At 39.9% G+C, this 23791-nt stretch overlaps 1 protein-coding gene across 1 annotated transcript in view; it reads left to right on the plus strand.

Annotated features, from left to right (window-relative positions):
* Positions 1-3895: 3895 nt before the first annotated feature.
* The window catches only part of LOC139684715 (centrosomal P4.1-associated protein-like), a 32561-nt gene continuing 12665 nt past the window's right edge, over positions 3896-23791 (plus strand). The window contains 10 exon segments of the mRNA XM_071580920.1: positions 3896-4192; positions 6380-6506; positions 7864-8103; positions 10250-10345; positions 11402-11540; positions 13811-13904; positions 14786-16202; positions 17332-17452; positions 21375-21540; positions 23169-23384. Of these exon segments, the coding sequence (XP_071437021.1) occupies positions 3896-4192; positions 6380-6506; positions 7864-8103; positions 10250-10345; positions 11402-11540; positions 13811-13904; positions 14786-16202; positions 17332-17452; positions 21375-21540; positions 23169-23384 (2913 nt within the window).

Consider the following 23791-nt stretch of genomic DNA (forward strand, 5'->3'; position numbering starts at 1 on the left):
GCTGAACAACCCCAGCTCCCTCAGCCTCTCCCCATAGGGCTTGTGCTCCAGTCCGTTCACCAGCCTTGTTGCTCTTCTCTGGACTCACTCCAGCACCTCAATATCCTTTCTGAACTGAGGGGCTCAGGACTGAACACAGCACTCAAGGTGTGGCCTCACCAACGCAGAGTACAGGAGAAGGATCACTTCCCTGGTCCTGCTGGCCACGCTATTTTTGATACAGGACAGGATCCCATTGGCCTTCTTGGCCACCTGGGCACACTGTTGACTCATGTTGAGCTTCCTGTCAATTAGTAGTCCAAGGTCCCTTTCTGCCTGGCTGCTCTCCAGCCACTCTGTGCCCAGCCTGTAGCGCTGCAGGGGGTTGTTGTGGCCAAAGGGCAGGACCTGGCACTTGGACTTATTGAACTTCATTCCATTGGAATCAGCCCATCTCTCAAGTCTATCCAGATCCCTCTGCAGAGCCCTCCTGCCTTCCAGCAGGTCGACACTCCCTCCCAACTTGGTGTCATCAGCAAATTTGCTGATGATGGACTCAATCCCCTCATCTAAATCATCAATAAAGATGTTAAACAGGACTGGACCCAACACTGAGCCCTGGGGAACACCACTGGTGACTGGCCGCCAGCTGGATGCAGCTCCGTTCACCAGCACTCTCTGGGCCCGACCCTCCAGCCAGCTCCTAATCCAGGAGAGGGTACACTTGTCCAGGCCATGGGCTACCAGCTTTTTCAGGAGTATATTATGGGAGACAGTATCAAAGGCCTTGCTGAAGTCCAGATAGACCACATCCACAGCCTTCCCCTCATCCACCAGGTGGGTCACCTGATCGTAGAAAGAGATCAGGTTGGTCAGACAGGACCTGCCCCTCCTAAACCCATGCTGGCTGGGTCTAATCCCTTGTCCACCCTGTGGAATAACTGAATGGGTTGGAAGGGACCTTAAAGTTCCAGATGTGGACAGGGATGTCACCTACTAGAACAGGTTACAAATCCCCATCTAGACTAGCCTTGAACACTTCTAGGGTAAGTCATTCATAGCTTCTCTGTGCAACCTGTACCAGTGGCTCACCAAACTTTACAGTAAATATTTCCTCCTAAAATCTCATCTAAGCCTACTCTCTTTTAGGTTCAGGCCACTTTCCTTTCACATGCCCTTGTCAAAAGTGCCTCTCCAGCTCTCATGCAGGCTCTGTTTAGGTACTGTAAGGTGCTCTAAGGTCTCGCTAAAGGCTTTTCTTCTCCAGGTTGAGCAGCCCCAACTCTCAGCCTGTTTTCATAGCAGAGATTCTCCAGCCCTCTGATTATCTTCCTTTGTTTGCTTCTGTCGGGTGCCAAGGTGTTGGTGCAAAAGTACTTCTGCCTCACAGGGCTATGTTTTGACTGATTTGGCCATATTTACTGAGGAACTACTGTGTTGCCAGGAGTAAGAGTGGCTTCATGTGGTTTTGGCTGAGAGGTGCAGACCAGGAAGAACTGCAGGGGTTAGGACTGTGGGTGGCAGCTTCTGTTTACTCACTAATTCCCTGGCAATCTGCAGCAACCAGAAAGCAAACATTAAAAAGGTACACAATAGAACAAGATTTAGTGTTCAGTTTCTTATCCAAACTAAAATCAGTTCCCAGCCTAGGCAGTGTTAACTTCTGTAAACAATTTTTCACCTATAAATCCTCAAACATTAAGAATACATTCCCCACTTTCCTGAACTTACAATATATTAAATTTATGAAGGTAAACTATAAGCCACAGTTACTATAATTTCTTTTTATTTTTGGTAGAATAAAAGCAGACACTGTCCTATTTGCCACTTAGAGACCTCCTTATCACTGCCACGATTGAAATATCTTTTTCTTGCTGATGATATCAAGGAGATTTCCACACAAAATCCAGTTCCCCATAACAGTGCATTCAGAGAGACCCTTGGTAAATGTTGCCTGTTTCCAGATCCCACCATTCTTAATCCTAAGATCATATTTTCTTCATTTGTATTTCAGAGAAAGCATGACCAGGACATGGAGTCTCCATATACCTGGTACAGAATGTGGTGTCAGCCGGAGAGGCCATCAAGATGTCCCTTACTACTGAGAGTAGCCTTTATGGAGACAGTAGACAACAGCTTATCATTTGAACTTTGTACCCTATGAACAGTTCAGTGATTTTTTTGTGGGCATGTGTTGTTTCTTATGTTTAAAATAAATAAAAAAGCAAACAAAAAAACCCAACCAACAAATAAATAATAGTTAATAAACCCCAAACACCCCTACCTCCCCAAACCAACATGCATACAGTGTTATGCTTTAAAAAAATCACTTTCTGTTTGGAACTTTCACCTCCAGTTGAGTTTGACCTGAAATGAGGATCTGTAGAAGCATTTTGTCATATCCTGCTCAGCACTAGGATACAACCAATGCTGCTACAGACAACAGAAGAATGGGGAGAATGAGGAAATTGATATTTTTTCTTGGACCTTGGAGGGAATTGCAATATAGGGTCATGGGCTTTACTTCTTTAAGTGTGATTATTTAGCCTAACCTTTCTTACTTGTCCCTGTCTGTTCACTTGTTTTCACTACATTTTTTCAGTCTTTCTGAAGATCCGTTTTATGGGGTTCTAATTTTAGTGTATAAGCCTCTGCCCAGACCATCTTGACTTCTATTGCTTTGGATTTGTAGATTTCTAAAGTGTTTCCAGTGGAACTTCAGGTCTCTAAAGGAACTTTAAGAATGCAAACAACTTAACGCTTCCTAGCTACACACAATGGATTTGCCAAAGCAGAAACAAAGCTAGTAGGGTGTGCAAACATCTTAGGCAAACCACTTTGTTAGGGTAAGAAGAAGGTATTAGATAATTTTCTTGTGAGTGAAAGAAGTTCTTGGAGATTTCACACATCTCAAAGAGTGCAAATAAACTACCTTTGAATCCACCAGTAACAGACGAGATGGGGGTGCTCACCAACTTCAGCTGCTGAAATATATACCCTCACCCCAATTTTTTTAAGGTAAGTAACAAATGTCTGGCCCCTTCCCTTAAAGGGCTGGAGCCAAGTGCCTAAAGAGGGGACTCAGGCTGTTTATATTTTCGCAGGTGTCTCAGCCATACCGGTCTTGGGTTGAAATAAACATTCTTTTGAGCTCCTTAATCATCAGGAGGTTTTCTAGTGATGTTTTTGTTTGGGGTTTTTCCCACATGCCATTTTTTTTCTCCTTTTTCCTTCTGATATCTTCATTCCCTCCTTTCTGCAGCCATCTTTGATCATGAAGCACTTTCTCTGAATTTAAAAGCTGAAGATTTAGCTGAAAGACAAATGCTTCTAGTGGTGAAATGAAGTTTGTTTTAATATGTAATAGAGTCTTGCATCTGTTCCTGTTTGTCTGAGACTTTAGGATTTGATTGCAAGAGAGCAGGCAGTACATCTAAGTCATTTTAGCTATCAGAAATACTGTGATTTTATAGGGGGTTTGTATTGTATGTATTCCATCAGTAATTTAAATGCATATGTATGTATATTGATATATTCTTTTCCATATATTGTAATACATAAAAATATATATGTATGCTTTACAGATTCTGATGTCTGAAGATACTCTACCTTCATCTTGGGCTTGAAAAAAAGAATCTATTGGATCTCTCTCTATATATATACATAGATATATAGATATAGATATATGAAGAGATAAACCACGGGATTTACTATGTCAGAATGACACATTTGTTCTGAGTGTTTTTTATCACACATCCCTAACATGGATTTTGGAACAGAGGGCATGGAAGCAGAGACTTTAAAGGAGGAAGATCATACGTCACAGCCGAATGTCAGTGGTCTGACAAGCATGGTACCATCTTCCAGTGCAACTGAGAATGTCATACCTTCTTTATGCTCAGGTTGGGTTGACAGTATGAGTGAGTCCTCCAGCAACAACTGTTCACTGTCATACAGTTCAGAAGCCAGTGGTACGATGGGCAACAATAATGTCTCAACAAATAACTTGGGCCACAACCAAGATTTTCAGCATACAAGGCAATTATATTATTCTACCAGCTCTGATTTTTTTCCTCAGAAGTTGAATTCTGGTGTAACTCAGGCTGGAATTCATGATGCAAATGACATTTTGGAAATGTTCATTTCTACTTTGCCTCCTGCCTCAGAGCCTGGGATGAGCCATTGTGCTCCCACATACAAAACCACGAAACAGGTTAGTTTGCTTTAAATAATCACTGAATTTATAACTGCATACTGTGTATTTCTGATAGAGGCACAGCCTTTCCAGAAAGAAAGGGTCATAACTTTTCTGTCTGTATATTGGTAAGAAGCTTTATTGGCAAGCACTGAGAAGTGTATCTTAACCCTGTATCTGATACTGTTGCTCTGATGTATCCATGCAAAAAAGTATTTTTTGAAAGAAACAATCAGTTTTGTTCCTATTCATCTTCTTTGGTAGTTATTGCCATTTCCATCTAGTGCAAAGGATGGGTATTCTTGTGCCCCATGGTTGTGGGGCATGTTTACGTTCTTGTTTCATGTCTTTCTATCAGTCCTTTTCTTCCACTCCATGTTCTTTTTTTACTTTTTGTTTTCATTTCTGACTTTTTCCTCTTCTTAATTTTGACAAAGTGATGGACAGAAGTAACTCCGCAGTATCTCTTCCACTGAATGTTTGATATGTTTCTCATAAAATAGTAAAGAATACAGTTCCTAAGTAGCATATTTTAAAGAAACTCTTATGTTTCCAACACTGTTGAATTTATTACTTAGCATGTATCTCTGCTGGAAGTTCTCAATCCTTTCTATACTGAAAGTCTATAATAATTTTAACATTTATTGAGGATGTCAAAATCAGAAGTACCTGTGTCAACAAGGCTGGATTGTCTGTCTCTTGCCCTGAACCCGCCTCACTTCAGAGCTTCTTGGCACTGTTGATACCACCTCTGCACAATAGACAAGAGCTGGGAAAACTGTTGTTCTTCAGTCGCATGTTGGGAGATTGACAGCTGGAGTTTGCCAGTGCAGTGGCTTCTTGATCATCTAAATTATTTGTGGCTGAAGACTGCTAAATAGGGTGTTGTGCCTGTCCTGGAATCCAATTCCCCACTGACCTTCTCAAGGGGTGATTTAAGACCCAGTCAGGAGTCCTTACCACCTTCAGCTCTCAGACTAAGAAATAGTACAGTACTTTATACATATTGGACAGAAAACTTGTTATTCCTTCTTTGTTGGACAAATAATAATGTAAGTAAGGCTGCAGTGGAAGATAACTTCTTGTGAATTCCAGGACTCTGATACTTCTTTTCTTGAATGACATAAACCAGGTAATTAAGTTTAATGACCAGAATATATCCTGTGATACTGTAAACTGTCAACATCTGGGCATAAAATCTGATACTTGGTCTTTGACATTCTTTGTTCTTTGCCCTTTAACATTTGACTGTGTGAACTACTTGAATTCTTCTTAAAGATTCTGGTGAAGAAAAAGTGACCTTGAGCTTTGCTTTGTTTCGTGGTGCTTCTCAAGTAATAGAAACAGAGAGACAGGGAGTGAAAATGATGCTTACAGGTCCTGGCACAGCAATAACATGAGGGTGTTTTTTATGCTGTAAGTTTTAGTTCTGGGAGAGATCTGATAGTTCACAATAAATAAACAAAATAGAAAAAAAAAGACCTATCATTTACACCACTGATCTCTGGTAGTTCTCTGTGGACAGGACAGAAAAAACAGATAACTGAAAGAAGGAGTCAGATATAAACTGGGAAACTCAGAAAGCCAAAGCAAGGTGGACAGATATGGACCTGTGTGGAGACAAGGGGTCAGGTCTGGCCTGCAGAAGGACTAAGGAACTGGTAACAACAATTTAGTCAGTCATTCTTCTATCCATTTGACCCTAATTTCAGCCCATGCTTATATTTCCTCCTATCCGCATCTGTCCTCTGTGGATATTGACTTTTGAAAGCTCTTTTTTATCAATGATACTGGTAATTTCCATTTATCATATAGTTATACAATTAAATGTTGAACATTGGGACATTTGAAGTTTTACAGTGAAACTTGATCTGAAGGTATCATGTGCTCTGGTGTTGTTCTAACACATTCTCAGTGTGAAACACAGATGGATACTTCTCTCCTTTATGTGCTTTAGCTTCTATGGGAAGGAAGTCCCAGCACACAGACCAGAAAAAATGCTGCCTGATGTGAGGCTGAGTAGCAAATGGCAAAGCACACACTGCCTGCACAGTGTCAGTGTACTAATTCTGAGTTCTAAAATGGTAAAAGGGTTTTAAATACAAATGTCTAACTTATTAAAACTAATACAGACTTTAGAAAATACCTAACCACAAAATCCAGATATGGTGATTCTTTCTGATTAAAAACCATTAAAATGTGTAGTTTGATACTATATCTTCATGATATTTTCAGACTGCAGGGCAGCAGGACCAGCTGATGAAGCAGCAGATGGAGCAGCTGCAAAGGCTGGTGGCTGAACAGCAGAAAATCATCGCACTTTACAACTCAGGTACGCAGGGAACCCCTCCTGACACTGACACCTGTACCTGTTGATGCTTACTCTCCAGCAGTGAAATGCAATACTTTTTTAAAGGAAATTGAGGTGTGATATTTCTTTTCTGTAGCTGGGGGCTCCTCATCTGGCAGCTGGGCTAAAATATTTACTTCTTTACACACATTGCACACAAGTGGTAAACTCTAGAAAACACCTTCCTACTTTTGTATATCAAAATGTCAGGATAACTTTTAGGTTTAATAACAGACCTCCTGTATATCCAGCTCCATTTAGCTAACATATAAAGCCACAGTCAAAATTCTGACTTGAATGAAAAGTTGACCAAATTCTGCACTTGAAGTTCTCATTTGTTCCTGGAGGCAGTGTAGCTTGAGGATAGAAAAAGATGCTGCATAATTTAGTCCCATTAAGCTTTGAAGAGGTAAAATATGAAGAACTAGTAGGGCTCTGATTTATCCTACTGTGGTAAAGGTAGTTGCTTTAAAATTGCCATACATTTAAAGAAGTAATACAGTGAGCGACAGTAAAATCAAAACCTCATTGAACTACAGGTTGCCATTTTATTCTCACATAGAACACAGACAGAAGAGGCTCTGCCCACCTTCTAGCTGCATAGCTAAAGCTTCTGTCCAGAAGCAGCAAGTTGGGATCTTCCTGACTTTGTGCCAGATGGGATTCAAATTCACAAATCAGCCTTCTTCCAAAAAATGCCTTAGCTAGAGATTGAGGCATTTTCAGTCTCTGCCATTCTCTTTCTATTTGCTTAAGTCAGGTCATGGAGCAGAGAGTAATCATGGTGTGAAGGCTAAAAATGAGAAGTTAAATTAATTTTGTAACCTTACAAAGGAGTTTCTTTCCTGGAAGTAGTGAACCCGGACTTTGGTCCCTATGCAGTACTGCTTATGTCTTTTCCACTAGGAAGTCTTCTAATATAATGCACAATCAGCCTGTCAGAGCTAAAAGGAAAACCGTCCCCTCTTTTGTATTAAAATGTGACTCAAAGATACTTTGCAATACATGATTTTTACCTGCTAACGAACTTAAGGAGTCTTAGGGGAAATGTGCTTTTTATATGCTCAGGAGTACTTTGTAAATTCTCATTAATTCAACATCCCTGTAGCATATGATAACTTTGGTGGTGACTGATGGTTGCAGCAAGCAGATTTTACAATTCAAATAAAGTAGCACAAGAGGAATTTGATTATTTAGTAGTCCTGAACATGCAAACCACCAGGGAACATGAAGGCAACATTGTTTTTGTGCAATACCACTTTAGCAAGAGATTTCTAGTTAAATGAAAAGTACTTGTCTTAAGCTTCTCTAATTTTTCTTCTCTCACAACCATTTTTAGGCTTTGCTGTTTCTGCTGGGATACCTTCCCACCCAGTAGCCACGACCCCTCCATTCGTTCCAGCTGCTTTCAGTCCTGTTCAGTTACCGTCAGGAAATGTTTCCCAAGCTGAGAGCCCAGAATTCTTACAGACCTCTCTCTTGGCAATGCACTCTGCTTGGCAGAGCAGGTCCCCGGTGTTCATGCCAAATGAGAGCAGTTCAGAAATCTCAGGAGAACACACACAGCTTTCAGATTCAGGTGGGTAAAACGTGCTGCAAATCTGAACATAAGGCTATTGTGCAACTCCTGTGAATTTTTGCCCTTACTAGTGATTGTTACTGCTTTTATTGTAGCTCGAGGAAGGTGCTTAGCTTTTATGGTGGCTTGTTATAAAAGCTTTTAAAGCATTTTAAACTTGAATTTATTTTTTTTTAATCACAGTCATCATATCTCCCTTGCTGAGTGAAATTGGACCTTGTAGATATAAATCGAAGTCATTAAATTGGAAAAGTTAAGTTATATGAAGTAGAGTATGTTATGTTCAGGAGGAGGCACATAAGAAGTAGGATGTGGATATAGCTTTCAATGGCGCGAGAATGCAGTTCTTTAGATAAGAAGGCCTGCTCTTTTTTAACAATCTTGGTGTTACTCACATTGATATGGAATTGCATTGTTCAGAGTTAAAAAAAATGCAAGCTTCTACTTGGCATCTTCTCTTTGTTTTACCTTGCCAGCCTTGTCTTCTGAAAAGATACCAAAGGGTAGAAAAGAATAAAAGAGCAATTTGCAAGAAATTAAAAACTGTTTTCAAAATGGAGGGAAGAGGAACAAAAAGAAGTCAGAATAAAACAGCTTAAAAGAGAGTGTAAATTATAGTATAATTTAATGAGACATGCATCATGGATTACTTTGAACTCCTAAAGCAACACCTGACTGGGATACTGCGAGACAGTCCCATAGTACAATTGAAATTTTAATTTCTTAGTCTCTGAGCTAGCTCAGGACAAGTATTCTCATTGAAAGAGTCTTGTGTCCTCTTTGTGCCTGAAACTATTATTTTATTGCTGGGTTAAAGGGAATGTGAATCAATTGCCCCATGAAATTTATCAGAGAGCTTCAGAAATACTTCCACCATACAAATGAAGTGGGTGAAGGTGAGGTGGATGGAGGGATGGTCTGTGTGTGAATGAGTCACAGAACAGGCAGGTTTGGAAGAGATCCCTGGAGAACATCTAGTTCAACTCACCTGTCAAGGCAGCGTCACCTGGAGCAGGTTACACAGGAATGGGTCCAGATCAGTTTTGAATGTCTCCAGAGAAGGAAACTCCATGACTGCATTGGGCAGCCTGCTCCAGTGCTCTGCCACCCTCACTGCAAAGAGATGTTGAGGTGGAACTTCTCATGCACTACTCCTAGTCCTGTCTCTGGGCACCACTGAAAAGAGTCTGGCACCATCCTCTTGATACCTACCTTTGAGATATTTGTATGTATTGAAGAGATCCCCTCTCAGTCTTCTCCTCTCTAAACTAAACAGGGCCAGCTCCCATGGTGTCTCATAAGAGAAATGCTTCAGAGTCCTAATCATCTTTGTGCCCTTCTGCTGGACCCTCTTCAGTAGCTCCTTGTCTTTTCTAAACTATGGAGACCAGAATTGAACAGAACACTCCAGATGTGGCCTCCCTAGGGCTGAGTAGAGTGGAAGGATCACCTCCTTTGACCTACTGGCCACACTTTCTGATGCATCCCAGGATAGCATTGGCCCTCCTGCTCCAAGGGCACACTGCCAGCTCATCATCAGCTTGTCATTCACCAATACTCCCAGATGCCTCTCTTCAGAGGTGCTCTCTAGATGGTTAACCCTCAACCTGAACTAGTGCTTGGGCTTATTTCTCCCCAGGTCCAGTCCCTACAGTTGCCCCTGTTGCACCTCGTTAGGTTTCTCTGTACCCAACTCTCTGCCTTATCAAGGTCCCAATGAATGGCAGCGCAGCCTTCAGGTGTATTACTCACTCCCTGCCAGTTTTGCATCATCAGTGGACTTGCTTAGAGTGCATTCTATCCCTTCCTCCAGGCTGTTGATAAACAAGTTGAGTAAGACTGCACAGCAGGAATACATTAGATGGGAAGGTATGACTGCTTTTTTGAAAGCGGTGCTTACTTTGATCTGTCCAGTGTGTAAAACTAAGGTTTGAAGGTGCAGAAGCTGTAGTACATCAGGGTAACCTCCTTTTGGAAGCTGGTCAGTGCAGTTGTCTTTGAAACATGCTTCAGTTGAATGTGTGCTTGAGGACTGGACTGAACTGAGATTTTCCCAACTGTTGTGATGAGTCTGGGTTTTTCCTGTTGGAACCATAAACACAAGGATATCACGAGTTTGTATAACACTTCATATTCTTGTTTAAAGGGATAAGCTCTGAGCCATTGCTTCAGTCTACGGAGAGCCCCAGAAAAACCCATTCCAGACAAGATGCTCAAGAAGAGAACAGAAAAGAAAAGAAAGGTGAATTACACAGCTGCTTGGACACATTGGTCTTGCCTTGTACTCAGAAGCACAAGTTGAAAATTACAGAGCTTGGGCTCCTCTCCTAATTAAAGCATTCTGGAGACAGCATAGCCTCACACATGAGACCGTGAGAAGGGGCATGTAGGTTCTGCAACCCTTGCTGCTGTCAACCTACTCTGTCACCTCTGCCCTCTCAATCATATTCTGGTGCAAGGGAGGTGAGAAGGTTAGAGAAGCTGTGCTGCTTGTCTGTCATTGAATTGAAGATATTTTGTGTGTAGCTGGGAAAGACTGAGGGATGAATATAAAGCTTTTGTATGCCTATCGTTGGACCAGAAATTTCTTTCAGTATGTGGAAAAGGACTTCAGTAGCACTGGTTGCATTTATGTGATGAAGTGAGCTATATAGTTCCTGCCTACAGCAACAATGTGTAGTATGAATGAGCAACTAGAGGCTTTTTGCTCCAGTTGTCAGCCCTAGCTTGACCTAAAAGAGAAACTCACCACTAGCTGACACTCAGGAAAAAAAAATAATTGAAGTAGAAGTCACCTTCTTGTGGTGAATACAGCCAGTAAGTTTTAATAGGAAGATGAACAAATTTGTACCTTTGCAAAATAGAGTAGAAAGTGCCTGGTTAGAAAGTCTTGTGTGTACGAAAACTGCTTGTTAAACTGTTTAATGAACTGGCTTACAAGTCAGATAATTATAGCTACATAAGTAGTTCAATGCTGTCTAGCAGTGTCTTTACTGTCATGTTCTGTGATGAACACATTAAGCAAGCATCACAAATCTCTAGAGGCAAGTAGCAAAAATCATACCATTTGCCCTTTCCATGTCTTCAGCACTAGACTTGAGGATCAGAAGCCTCTTTTTTCACAGTTTATGTTCCTTGACCTAGTTAATTCAATTGTATTCTATAAAATGTCTTCAAAACTCAAAACCTTGCAATGTTGGTGAAAATATGAACATTCCAAATTATTTTATGATATCTATTTTTCATTTATTCACTCTATGAAGACTTTGTTTACATTGATCTTTTTCCTCCTATTTAGATAGCAGTCAATTAAAAAATAATTTCTCTGAAACTTTTTCTGCTCCCAAAGAGGAACAAAGAGAACAACTAAAGGAGGAGATTTCTCCATCTGTCTTTGGCATAGAGGGGAAGATGAAGACTGGAAACATAGAAGACAGGTGAGAAATTATCTTAATCAATCAGTCAAGCTGCAAAAACATGTTTTCATTGATTGTATACATACTGCGTGTGTTATAATTGCAATACAATGGTGGCAGATGTTCATGGACAGAAGCTGGAGATTCTGTGAAATAGAAAATTGGTCTAGCCAATTTAAATGAACTGGGTTTGTAAGTATGATCTTCAAATGATAGAAGTAAGGCAAAAGTTGGCAGGGAGAGATAACATCCTTTGATATGTCATCACTTTTTCTCTGATAAGCGCAAACGCTGCAAAAATAACTGCTAAGAGAACGTTTATTCTAATAGCAGTAAGGTATTTATTGACAACGTTGGAGACAAGCCAGTTCATACTGGACAAAAACTTGCCCAACTAGTTTGTGCAAAATAAGCCATTTATAGCTTTAAGTTCATAGTTAACACCCTTTAATTTCCATATTAATAACTGGGCGAAATCTTGGGCGGAGCTTTCTTTTGGCTTTGAATTTGGGTAGTAGTCTCCTGACTTCATCCCTCAGGGTGGTCTTGAAGGGTCTTCATCACTGCTGGACTTCTGCCTTTTCTTTGTTCAGTGACATGACCTGTCAAACTTGCAAAGCCTTGGCTCTAACTCCCAAAAATCTTGGCTCTTTACCATTTCATCCTATTGAAATGTCTAGCTTAGTTTAATGTATGACTTCTAACTCATGGTACACTAATTTCTATAATTACTAGACAATTTGTCCTAGAACAAAGTGGCTTTAGCACTTTATGCTGTTTAGTGGCTGTGCTGTGCAAACAACACTTTGTAAAGCAGTATTAGAAAGTTTCACAAAACTGGGGTGTTTTGGTCTCTTTTTCATTCTCCAGTGGCCATCAGTTTGTGATGGTAGTTCATTCATTCTTGTCCTTCCTCTGCCTCTTCTGCTGTGCTGAGACCACTTCTTACATGCCTGTATAGTGAACCGGTCAGCAAAGCAAGCCTTGTAAAAAAGTATATGTAGAGAGGAGAACTACAACATTTAACTTGGATCAATTTTCTGATTTGGTACATCACTGCATTGAAAAAAGAACTGTACCAAGACACTGAAGAGGTGCTCACAATGAGGCAAGAATGGATAGGTTGGCATTGGTGATGGAAGAAATGCTCTGGGCTTGTTATCTTTCCTTGACTGATGCAGATAGAAGCAGCAGGTCTTTGGCACACTGAACCTTCCACCAAGTATAAAGAGAAGCAGCAAACTTCTAGGAAAGCACAGAGGGAAAGTAACTGTCATGACTGTGTTTTAATGTGTTAACCATGTGGTAACTGGACAGAGAGGGAAGACAGGGATCCCACAGCAGAAGGCTGAGAAGAGATGAAAGAAGCATAAGCATGTCTCAGCCAATGGACCTGTCCACATATGCTTTTTTGGGTCAGCAGTGAGCTTCTGAAGTCTATATCCTAGTCACCCCTACTTTTGTTCACATGATGTTCTTGGCATGAACTGGATGAAACTAAAGCACAGAATTTACTCCAGCTGAATGTATTCCATGTCTTCACGACATATGGTACCAGGCCATAACTGGTTTGAAGTAAGCTTTTCTGAAATGAATATTGTCTAATATTGAGTCCTCTTCAGCAAGAGTTTTGGTCTATCAGGTGTTAGACAGTGAGAGACTGACAACTGAAAAGACTATCCATGGTACAGTGGTGTTAGGCAGAGATGGGGTATAAAAAGAACAGTGATGTGCTGCATAACCAGCAACTTTATTAAACCCAAGATCTTTTAATATCCAACAGAAATGATTAGTGACAAAATTAAGGCTACAACACATTTCCAATGACATAGATGCTCATATATGCTGTATTACGCTTCATTTTGATTCAGCCTTCAATTTGGCCCTCTACAACATTACAAACATTATTTTTTCTGCTCAAACACTTTTCACCATCTAATTCAAACCACTCTGTCTGAAAGATAGCGAGTTTGTTGTGACTGCCATCACCTCTAGTCTGGAGAAGTATTTGAAGTATTTTTCCTTTTGGCTATTTTCTATCATTAAGGAGAGACTGATAGCAGACAAAATTGTTACTTGCTAAAAATGTAATTAATGCTCAGTCTAAACAGGATGTTTTAAAGTGAGAAATGGATTCACATGATAGTGAGATTTTAATAACATACTTCACATTTTAAAAAATATTGCAGGGAACATTTACAGTTGCAAACTTCACATCAGCTCCAGAAGAATTTTGAAAAGAAAACTAGCGGACAACATTACGAATAAGTACCTTCTTTTTCCTTGCCTAGGCCAATCACACCAGGAATTGGTTTTGGACAGAAGACTTGTGAAAAATTTGTTGAAGACAATCATCTCATAGAAAAACAGCACAAGGAGCAACAGGTACTGCAGTCATTGGTGCATTCACTTAGATTTTAACAACTTCTCATGGATTTAGTATTGTATGGGCTCTGTTTTGGCTCATTGCATAGTAATACATTTTTCCAATGCTCTTTTGTGTTATATTGGAAGATTTTTCCCCAAAGGAAAAAAAACCTGTATTACTCAGTGACAATTCTATTGCCCTACTGTTTCCCACTGTATTTCTCTCTTTCCATATATTTTCTGAGTCATAGTTTGTGCCAGAGTCTCAAGGCACTTGGCTAAATTAGACATCAAAGTTGATTGTGTTAGTTCGCTTCATAATATGGTCTCTCATGGGCCACTAATGTGAGAATGGGGGCATTTCCAAGTACAGTTTTTGTACAAGGGCCAAATACAGTAGTCCTGTTGTGCTTTTTGCCATGTGTGCAGTTTGAGATGAGCTTATTCCTAACACCTCTAGGTGTCAGACTTGGCATTTTGTTAGCCCTAGTGACTTGTTCGATGCCTATTTCATCACTCAGGAATTTACTCTATGTCTTCCTGGCAAAATAACCTCTCAATCTGATGCATTTATATATCTCTGTCACATTGTAAGAGCTACTTGAGCTTCCTTTGAAAACAAAGAAGGACATAATTTTTCTCATATTCTATCATGTAGATATTTTGTACCATCTTAACCCTTTGATTCTACTACTGAATGAAAGGAGGTGCCAAATAGTGACTGCTTCTGCAAATTCTCATACTTTCCCTGTAATCTCAGGGCTGTTTCTTATGTGCTCAGTTACCAATAGCCAGTGTCTTTAAGACTTCTGGTGTTTGTGCTTTTTCAATTATTGTAAATACCTTCCTTTCTGGAGAATGATTCTCAGGTTGTGATTCTTGGAATTTCTTTTTTTCAGAGCAAGACAAAAATAACACCTCGAAAGGTTTTTCTGAAACGAAAAGAAGGTATGGTAAAGCTCAAAAAAAATAAACATAAGCCTGTAAAAGAAGAGAGAAAGCATTCCAAAAGAGCTGGTTTGAATTGCAGGAATCATTTCTCCCAGTCTGGCTAGGGGAACAGAGGCATACTGCAGCCAGGGGAATACTCTCAGTTAAATCTGAGGGTTAGTAGCTTCATGCAGATGGATACACGTGAAAAAAAGTCAGACTGTGCTTTCGCTGGGTGGGAGATGAAGACTGACTGTGAAGCAAAAGTAATTGAGCAAAGTGCAGAAGAAAAACAACTGTTAGAGAGACAGGAAGACTCAAAGGAAAACCCTGTTGACCCGTCACAGAGAAGATGCCCTGAAATCCTGCAACCATGTCCTGAAGCCGTGACAGACATGAACCTACAAGTCAGTGAGGAAAGGGAAACTCATCATAAGGATTCTCTAGGAAAAGGGGGCAGAACTGATGAAAGACCTTTGGAGGGTACCTTGACAAAGGACCTTGGTAGGGTGGATCAGTCTCTGAAGGGCCATCTCATAGCTGGAGCAAAAACCTCCTTGGAAGTCCAGCAGAGGCAGTATCCACTCCAGGATTTAGAAATAGATCTCATCAAGGAGGCAGAGTGCAGCGCAGGCCCTACATTCACTTTGGGTCGGAAGTGGGTTCAGATACGCCCACAGGAACTTGTTTTGGGGAGCCAGAATTCAGAAAACAAAATACAAATCCATACTGGGTTTAAGATGGTCAATGATAAAATAAGAAAAATTACATGTAGCCCACCTGAGGCTGTGGAGAGGGGAGGCTCATCCTCAGCTTTGCAGCAAGAGTGGCAAAGGAAAGGAACATTTGCCTCGACGTGGCAAGTTGCATCTTTGGCCTGTGAGCCAAGCTGCTTATCTCGCAACAGTGATGATGACCCCAAATCTCATTATGTTCGATATCCATCCCAGCGTGTGCCTCGGGGAGGAGATCACAATGAGAGACATTTGGATCTCTCTGATGGTGACTATGCTAGTGATGAGCCCAGTGGAACAGAAAAAACCGCTGCTAAAATGTACAGCAGTTCATCAGCAAGAAAACAAGCTATTCAAGCAATATCAGGGCAGCAAGATCTCTCCTGCAGCACAAGCAGCTGTGATTCTAGTTCTGGGGCTGTCAGTCTGAAGGGGAGCAAGGCTAACTCTTCTCCTCAGCGGTCTCTATTTCATGTCATAAGATTGAAAAGGAGAGAGCATGAGCCTGAATCAAAGAATGAGAATAGGACCAGTGATGTTAAAAGCCCAAACCTGCCATCCTCAAGAGCGGCTCACAAGATTCCAACTTTCAAGAGTAAAGATATCCCTGAAATGGATGAACTACAGAAAACACGGTTTACGGACACATTAGGTAAAAGCTACCCAGGTTTGGATGACATTTATTTTTCATAAGGGAAGAAAATTTATCTTGGATTTATGACTCATTATGCCTGTGTTCCCTAGATACATGCCCACCTTTGTTAGTATTTCTCAACCTAAACCAGAAAAAAAAAAAAAAGAGGGGAGAGATATATCTGCAACCCCCTTGTTTTGCTTGTCTCTCTCATCACTAGTTATTCTTCCTAAGTCTGTTTTTTAAGGTCCACTTTCAGATGGAGACTTTTGATCCCATGAGATGGGTGAAAAGTTCAGTGAGCCTCTGAAGTCATTGCTAGAAATCCCTATAGCGCTTAGGTATGACTGACCCCTTGACAGAGAGATGTTCACATTTTTTATTTAACTTCCTCAGAGATAACATACATGACTTTTAAAAAGGTGGGCAAAATAATTTCTTAAATTGACATGTTTTGCTCCCAAGACACTGAGAGCCTCACATCAGTGGCAAATTGTAGTTTCCTAAGAACATCTTTATTCAGTTTGTCCTGAATGTGGTCCCAGTTACTTGGTCAATCAATATTTCTCACTTTTTGGCCTAGTGATCTTACTTCAGGCATTGAAATGGCATCCTTCTTAAGCACTCCTTTTTTTAAACAGTTTCTTGACTTTTCTCTTAATTTCCACTGAAGATCTTCACCCACACTGACTCCTCATCCCAAATCCATTTGCTGTCTCTTTGTGTAGGATCAGTCAAAATCAATTGTCCTGTCTGCAGTAATCACCAGGGTAGAAATATTCACTTCTCATGGCTCTCAATTGTTCTGTCACAATATACTAAGCACACTCGTGTCAGACTGCTGTTAAAAAAGGGCTCCTGAAGACTCTTTGAAAGTTACACTCAAACGAAGGTCGAACTATCATGTGGTATTCACATTCCTGATAATGAAGTCAGCTACTGACCCTAATATATCCCCAAATCTGTTTTATTTACTTATTTGTGGGGCTTGAGCACTGCTAAGAGCTATGCTGGGAAGGGAATACTTGCGTAATTAGGCAAAGATACATTAATTCTTTTTGATAAATTACTGCACTTATGCAGTCTGTGGTTTTAAATATGTAGAGAGAGTTTATAAACATTCATAAAATATTGTGTACTAACATAGATGTTTTTACAGAAGAAACCCAGAACGTCCTTAGCAGAGGATTAGAGATTGGTAATAACAGAGAAACCTCTTCACTGAAAGAAGTGAAAGAAGAATATGAGAAAGCAATGCATTTTGAGAGGTAAATCTGTATACGCCAGAAATTGATTTGTGTGTACAGTGAGGCGAATGCTTATTTTAGAATACTTAAAATCAAGCTGCTAAGTTCTCCTTAAAGTTGGCTTCTTTTCGAGGACATCTGTATTGTTTCAGAACTGAAACACTTCTTTAGGTGCCTAGATTGAAAGTAAAGCACCTAACTGAAGGGGACCAGCTCTGAAATTACTGTTGCAGTTTGGATCTTAACGCTGATTAATGCCAAGTGCTTCTCATAAGTTACCAAACATCTTCAGAGTACAGTGAAATCAGTAAGAACTCAGGATAATTTTTTATAGGATCAGGCCTCTGATAGAGTAAAAGGATAAACGTCTCATATCACATGTACATTAGGGTAGTGTATATTTCTGAGGTTAACAAAAAGTGTATAGCATACATCAATGACAACAGCATTCTTATTTCAGAAATATCTGTCTTCAGACTAGACTGAGGATGTATTTGGGCCATATAAATGAAGAACTTGAACATTCAAGAGGTTTGCTTTTGTGGTTTTTAACTATTAAATGCTGAAAATGTTTAAGTTTTATTTGGTATTTGTTTATTTCTTTATAGAAGAAAGATAAGTTCTTATCACGAAATCCCTTCCATAAATAATTTTTCAGCTGTGGGGTTTGGAATGGAAGTGCCTTCACAACTATAACTAATTACAGGTTGTGCAAATGCCTCTAATAAAAATTCAGGTTGCTTACAATAAAATCCAATACGTATTTTTCATGTGATGAAATTTGTTCGACATTATTAGGTACTATCTATTGTAAACACAGGAGAGATTATTTCTTCTTTGCATTTCAAGCCTAGTTCTTAACTTGTCCAAAATTAGCATAATTTATTGATTGAAGTTTTTTAATATATAATGCAAATTAAGAAATTATTTTTCACATTTGCTTGTCCATTCCTCTTGATTTCAAAGATCATGAGATTAGTGCGTAAAGATACAGAATCACATTTATCAGTTTGTATAATTTCCTCCTATAGCTGTCTTTCAGCAAAATACTTCCAATGTCTTAAAAACAGATGCTTTCATTAAAGAACCTTCTTGGGCGTGGCCTTGCAGACATATTGGAAGATGATCTCTGGCTGACTGTGATAGGTGTTACAGATGCAAATATTTGTGGGATTAGGCAGTGGATAAAACTGCTAATGAAACTAGTGCTGCTTTTGTTTTCCCAGTGTAAATTTTGACTCGGGAGCAATGTACTGGTGCAGAATTACTGCAGTGCCAGACTCTGCCAGCACTGCATTCTCTGCTTGCTGGCAGTACTGACTTATGGGTGAAATTACTTTGATTTTTTTTTCATAATAGTGCAGGTTTTAAAAAGAGCTTTCCATGGATTTATTTCTTCCATTAACCATAACAACATCTAGCATTTCCATAGAGAGATTTATCCAAAAATGCCTGCCCAGTATGATGTGTACATTTCTTCACTCACTTTTTTAAATTTATGAGGTAAAAGTAATTGCACAAGGGAGTTTATCATCCCTGGCTATGCTGGGTTGGCCCTGTGCTGATTTATGCTATCTGAGAATCTGCTTTTTATTTTTAAATCAGTAACTCTATTAGGAACACAGGATGACTGTCACATTGATAGTAGTTCACTTGTGCCTCATTGACAACTTGTGCTCACTGGAAGCAATGCAAATCTTTTTGAGAGCACCATGACATGCCTAGATCTGCCCAATCAATTCTTTTGTCTCCAAGTTCTTTGTTTTCAGAACTTTTCAGGCAGAAATAATGTAAGCAAGAGGGTAAAAATAGTTGGGATGTAGCTTGTTTTGTGTATCTGCTGCTTAACAGAGCCTGGACAGCACTCAAGGCGTCAGCCTGTAGGTCCACTTCTGCTGCACTGAGATAGTTGCTGATGGCACTTGGCATCAGCCAGAGAATTCAGTTATGGTTATTTCCTTTTTTGTTCAACAAGGACAGTTTATTTGCCGTTTTCAATGCATCATTTCATTGTAGTTTGGAATCAGGATGCTTTCTAGACCAACAGCAGTAGCCAGCATGGTGGTGGGTGGTTTATTTTTTCCACCTGCTTTTGCTGAAAAGCTTTTTCTTGGAAAAAAGACTTTTGATTCATGCATGTTTTTGCCTCACAGATGGCTTGCTGTGATGTGCCCCATGCAGAGGTGTGTCTGAGATGAAACCAAGAATTTGAGTTAGCACAAAGTGCTTAGTGTTTTTTAATGTATTTTCAATCTGTGTTCTTCACCTATCTCCTATTTGTAATTTGTATCTGGGGAAGGAACTGTTTGGAAGAAGCTTCAGAAAAGTACTTTGAGTGCTCCTGGTGTTGACGGTTGTCACATTACCTCAGGTCAGGATCTGTTTTCTTGCTTTGACTTACCACAGTACTTGTTCCAGTACACTGTATTTCAGTTACTGCTCTGGATATGGAGCAGTGGTAGGCTGGACGTAATCACTCAGGGGCTCTATCTATTTGTTAATTTAATTGAAATAATTCTAGTGGAATTATTACTTCCACTGACTTTTGCTGAGGCTTTCTCTAGTATGGCTTTAATCAGAATATTAGTCAGACTTTTTTAGAATAGAAATTTTTAAAAAATAAGTAATGAATTATAAATAGCAGCAGGATTTGGAGAGGCTTTTTTTCTCTTAATATCTTTGAGAACTTTTATAGTTTGCTCCAGAGGTGCTAAACTCCTTTTCTGACAGGGAAACATGAGGCCATGGCCATGTAGCTTGCATTGCTTTTCAAGTAATAGTGGTGGACAGATGGTGGCTGTAGGTCATGAATTGAGCTGGAAGCTCACTTTTCATATGCTAAGAGGAAGATGACAACTAATTTACAGGATCACAGAATATCAAGAGTTGGAAGGGACTCACAGGGATCATCGAGTCCAGCTCCTAGCCCTGCACAGGACAACCCCAAGAGTCACATGATGTGCCTGAAACCATCACCCAAACGCATCTTGAACTCCGTCAGGCTTGGTGCTGTGACTTCCCTGGGGAGCCTGTTCCAGTGCCCAACCACCCTCTGGGTGAAGAACCTTTTTCTGATATCCAACCTAAATCTCCCCTGACACAACTTCAGGCCATTTCCTCGGTTCCAGTCACTGGTCTCCAGAGAGAAGAGATCAGTGCTGCTCCTACTTTTCCCCTCACAAGGAAATTGTAGACTGTAATGAGGTCTCCCCTCTCTCTCCTCCTCTCCAGGCTGAACAGAACAAGTGACCTTATATTAGAAATGAACTAAGCAGTTAGACCAAGGTCATATAAATAAACTCTGTTTGAGGGTATGTAAAGATTTGTACTCTCCTCTCTTGTGGACCTTTTAAGTGCACTTCCAGATCAGTCATGCCTTGAGGCAGTGAGTTCAAAGGCAAAACCTCTTCTGGATGCTGAACTCCCACATTTAACTCTTGGAGTTTGTTTACCTATGGAAACTGAAGTACCTCATTCCCTTTAATTCAGGTCCATGGCTAATCTGATTTGTAGTAATGACTGGGCTGCTGGCAATACAGCTCAGTCCTCAGCCTTGCATGATGCAGCGCTTCACAGATGCGATGACATGGAACAAGCTGTGCCTTCTGCAGGTCTGCTCTAATTTAGCTATCTGTCTGAAGAGAAAATGTAGTTAAAACCCTTAAGTTCATGGTCATTATATTGTCAAAAAATTTCAACTAGAATTGTTTCCGGCTGCTAAACGGAATAAATTTTACAGCTGAATGCATGCACAACTCTTCCCAGTGAGGAAGTACCTCAATTTTGACAAGTGCTGATAACTGGGTGCCACACCCAGCAGTACCAGCAGATAAGGGACATGCTCAAGCCCTCCAAAAATCATGCCCAAAGAAGGTACATCTAAAGACAGTCCTTCATTACAGTCTTGAATGCTGACTTCATACTCTGTTTTCCTTCTAAACAGAACACGAAGAGGCCAGCTCAAGCCTGTCAGGAGCCAGGAGCTGGCTCACCCTTTGGAATACAATAGAGATCAAACTCACACACTGCAGAAAGACAAAATTACCCAGAGCAAGTTCAGAGGAACAACTAGATTCACTGGAGAAAATGTGAAATCAGAAGAAGTACAAGTAAGCTGTGTTCTGTAGAATAAATACTCAATTCTCAAAAATTAATATCTCTCCATGCAGACGTCTTATGGTTGTACATGAATCCTTTAGTTTGCCACACATGGCAAATTATTCACACCACTTCTTGAGGACAGTTGAGTTTTGGGTGCAGTGAAGTTTTTTAATGTTAATAGGATATTGTTTTGGTTTGTGCTTTCAATGTATGTCCCTTTTTCTTTATATAAGAAAAGAAATTAGGTTGTGCCTTCCATTTCTCAAGGAAGGCAGGGATGTTCCCATGTTCCTTATACTTCCTTGTACTGATTTGCCCAGCTGAGCTGGCTCTTGAAAAATTTTCAACTCCTGCCTTAGTGGACTCTACATCTTGTTGGTATTAGGACCCATTGTGCTAAGAGCAACAGAGTTAATGGCCATCATTCTCTACTCTCCTCCCTGAGGTTAGTGATCGATTATGTTTTGTTTTAAACTTAGCCTGATCTTTGGTTTTGGGGTATTTTTATAATATCTAACTGTCTGTCTAACAATCTAACCAGCCTGAACATCCCTGAATCATTTATTATGGTTTCTTCTAAGTTCCTTTGGGGATTCTATCTGTTTAAATCCTCTGTTTCAGCCTTCCTAGTGATAAAGTCATCTCCATTATCTGTGTCCATTATCCTTATTAAAACCAGCTAGACATAATATGACTTAAGGGACAATTTTCTTGAAGAGTCACTGATAAAGAGAGAAAAAAATGGTGAGCCATGTGAAACTAATAAAGGAGACGGGGCAGCTAAAAGCTATATTCTTACAGGATAAAACAGTAGGAAATGCTAATACTCAGAAATGTCTGGAACAATGTTCTGCTGCAAAAGGATGTCTAAACCAAACTGATATATTTGACAGCAAACTGACAATTTCAATTATGACCAGAAATGTTTCAGAACACTCTCAGGCACACGGTGACCCTTGGGGATGTTCCTATACAGGGCTAAGGGTGGGACTTGATCTTTGTGGGTCTCTTTCAAATCTTGATATTCTGTGATTCTGTGAACAATTAGAACTGACAAGATAGTATTTTGTTCAAACTTTCTGTACCTTCTTTACTTTTCACTTCTGTATTTTTGAAATATGTATTTTTTGCCATACACATAATTAATATTTGCTCATGTTTCGTATTTCTGTAGAGGTAATATTTACAATGGGAAATGTTTCAGTGAGATTATTTTAGTATTTTAATTTAAAATATTTTGAATGTCCTCTCTGTGAAATATTTTAAAATACTAGGTTTCTTTCACTTGAAATTAAAAAAAAACACAACTGTTAGATTTTCTGCCAGGGAATAATTTTCTTCACAGAGAACAGACTTTTCTCTGCTTACTTAGTAACAATTGGTTTCTTTTAAATATAAGAGTTTACAGGGTATTGTGTGTTTTATTACTTCAGAGTGTTTTGTTTGTTTATTGGCTTTTATGAAATAATTTCAAATGTGTTCTTTTTTTCCTTTTTATTGCACACCTTTATACTGTAGACCTTTAAGCAGAACAAAACACACCATGTTTCTTTCTGGATGTGTAAGGTGGGCATGCCTAGTTCATAACAGGCAATGACATGGCACATCTCTTTTTTTTTTTTTTTTTAACTGACAGATATTAAAACAGCAGATTGCTGGACTGCAGGAGGAGCTCAAGAGAAATGAGTCCTCCTGGCGTGCTTCCTACAGCAAGCTGAGACACCAGGTTGAGTTGCTGACCAGGCAGAACATGGAGCTTCAAGATGAGCTCAGAGTTTCAGAACATCAGAGGTGGAAAGCAGAAAAAAACCCAAAAGCTGTGAATTTTTTGGACAGAAAATCAATGACCCCGGTACTGGAAAATATTGTCTGCTTAAATCTGTCTTAAAAATTAAATTTCAGGAGTAGTTTCATTTTGGAGCTGTCATATGTGAATACTTTTCCTCCATTCCTACCATGATTATCCTGATGGGGGGGAAATCAGCTCTGTAGTTGGTTATGTTGAAATATCTCTTTGTGTGACCCTCTTCCCTGTAGCCTTACTTGTCCATGAAGTAGTGAGCTTCACCAAGTGGTACAGCCAGCTGATCTTAGACACTTATATCAAGTCAAATGTCTTCCTCCACTAACCAGGAAGGGAGTCTAGATAACTAATTTAATAAATTAGCCATCTAAACTCTCCTGGAAATAATCCTACTCTTTATAGAAATAGTGGCATTCACCTTTCTAATAAAACATCTGTTCAGCCAGGTTCAGGTT

Source organism: Pithys albifrons, chromosome 2 (genome assembly GCF_047495875.1).
Source record: "Pithys albifrons albifrons isolate INPA30051 chromosome 2, PitAlb_v1, whole genome shotgun sequence".
Taxonomy (NCBI): Eukaryota; Metazoa; Chordata; class Aves; order Passeriformes; family Thamnophilidae; genus Pithys; species Pithys albifrons.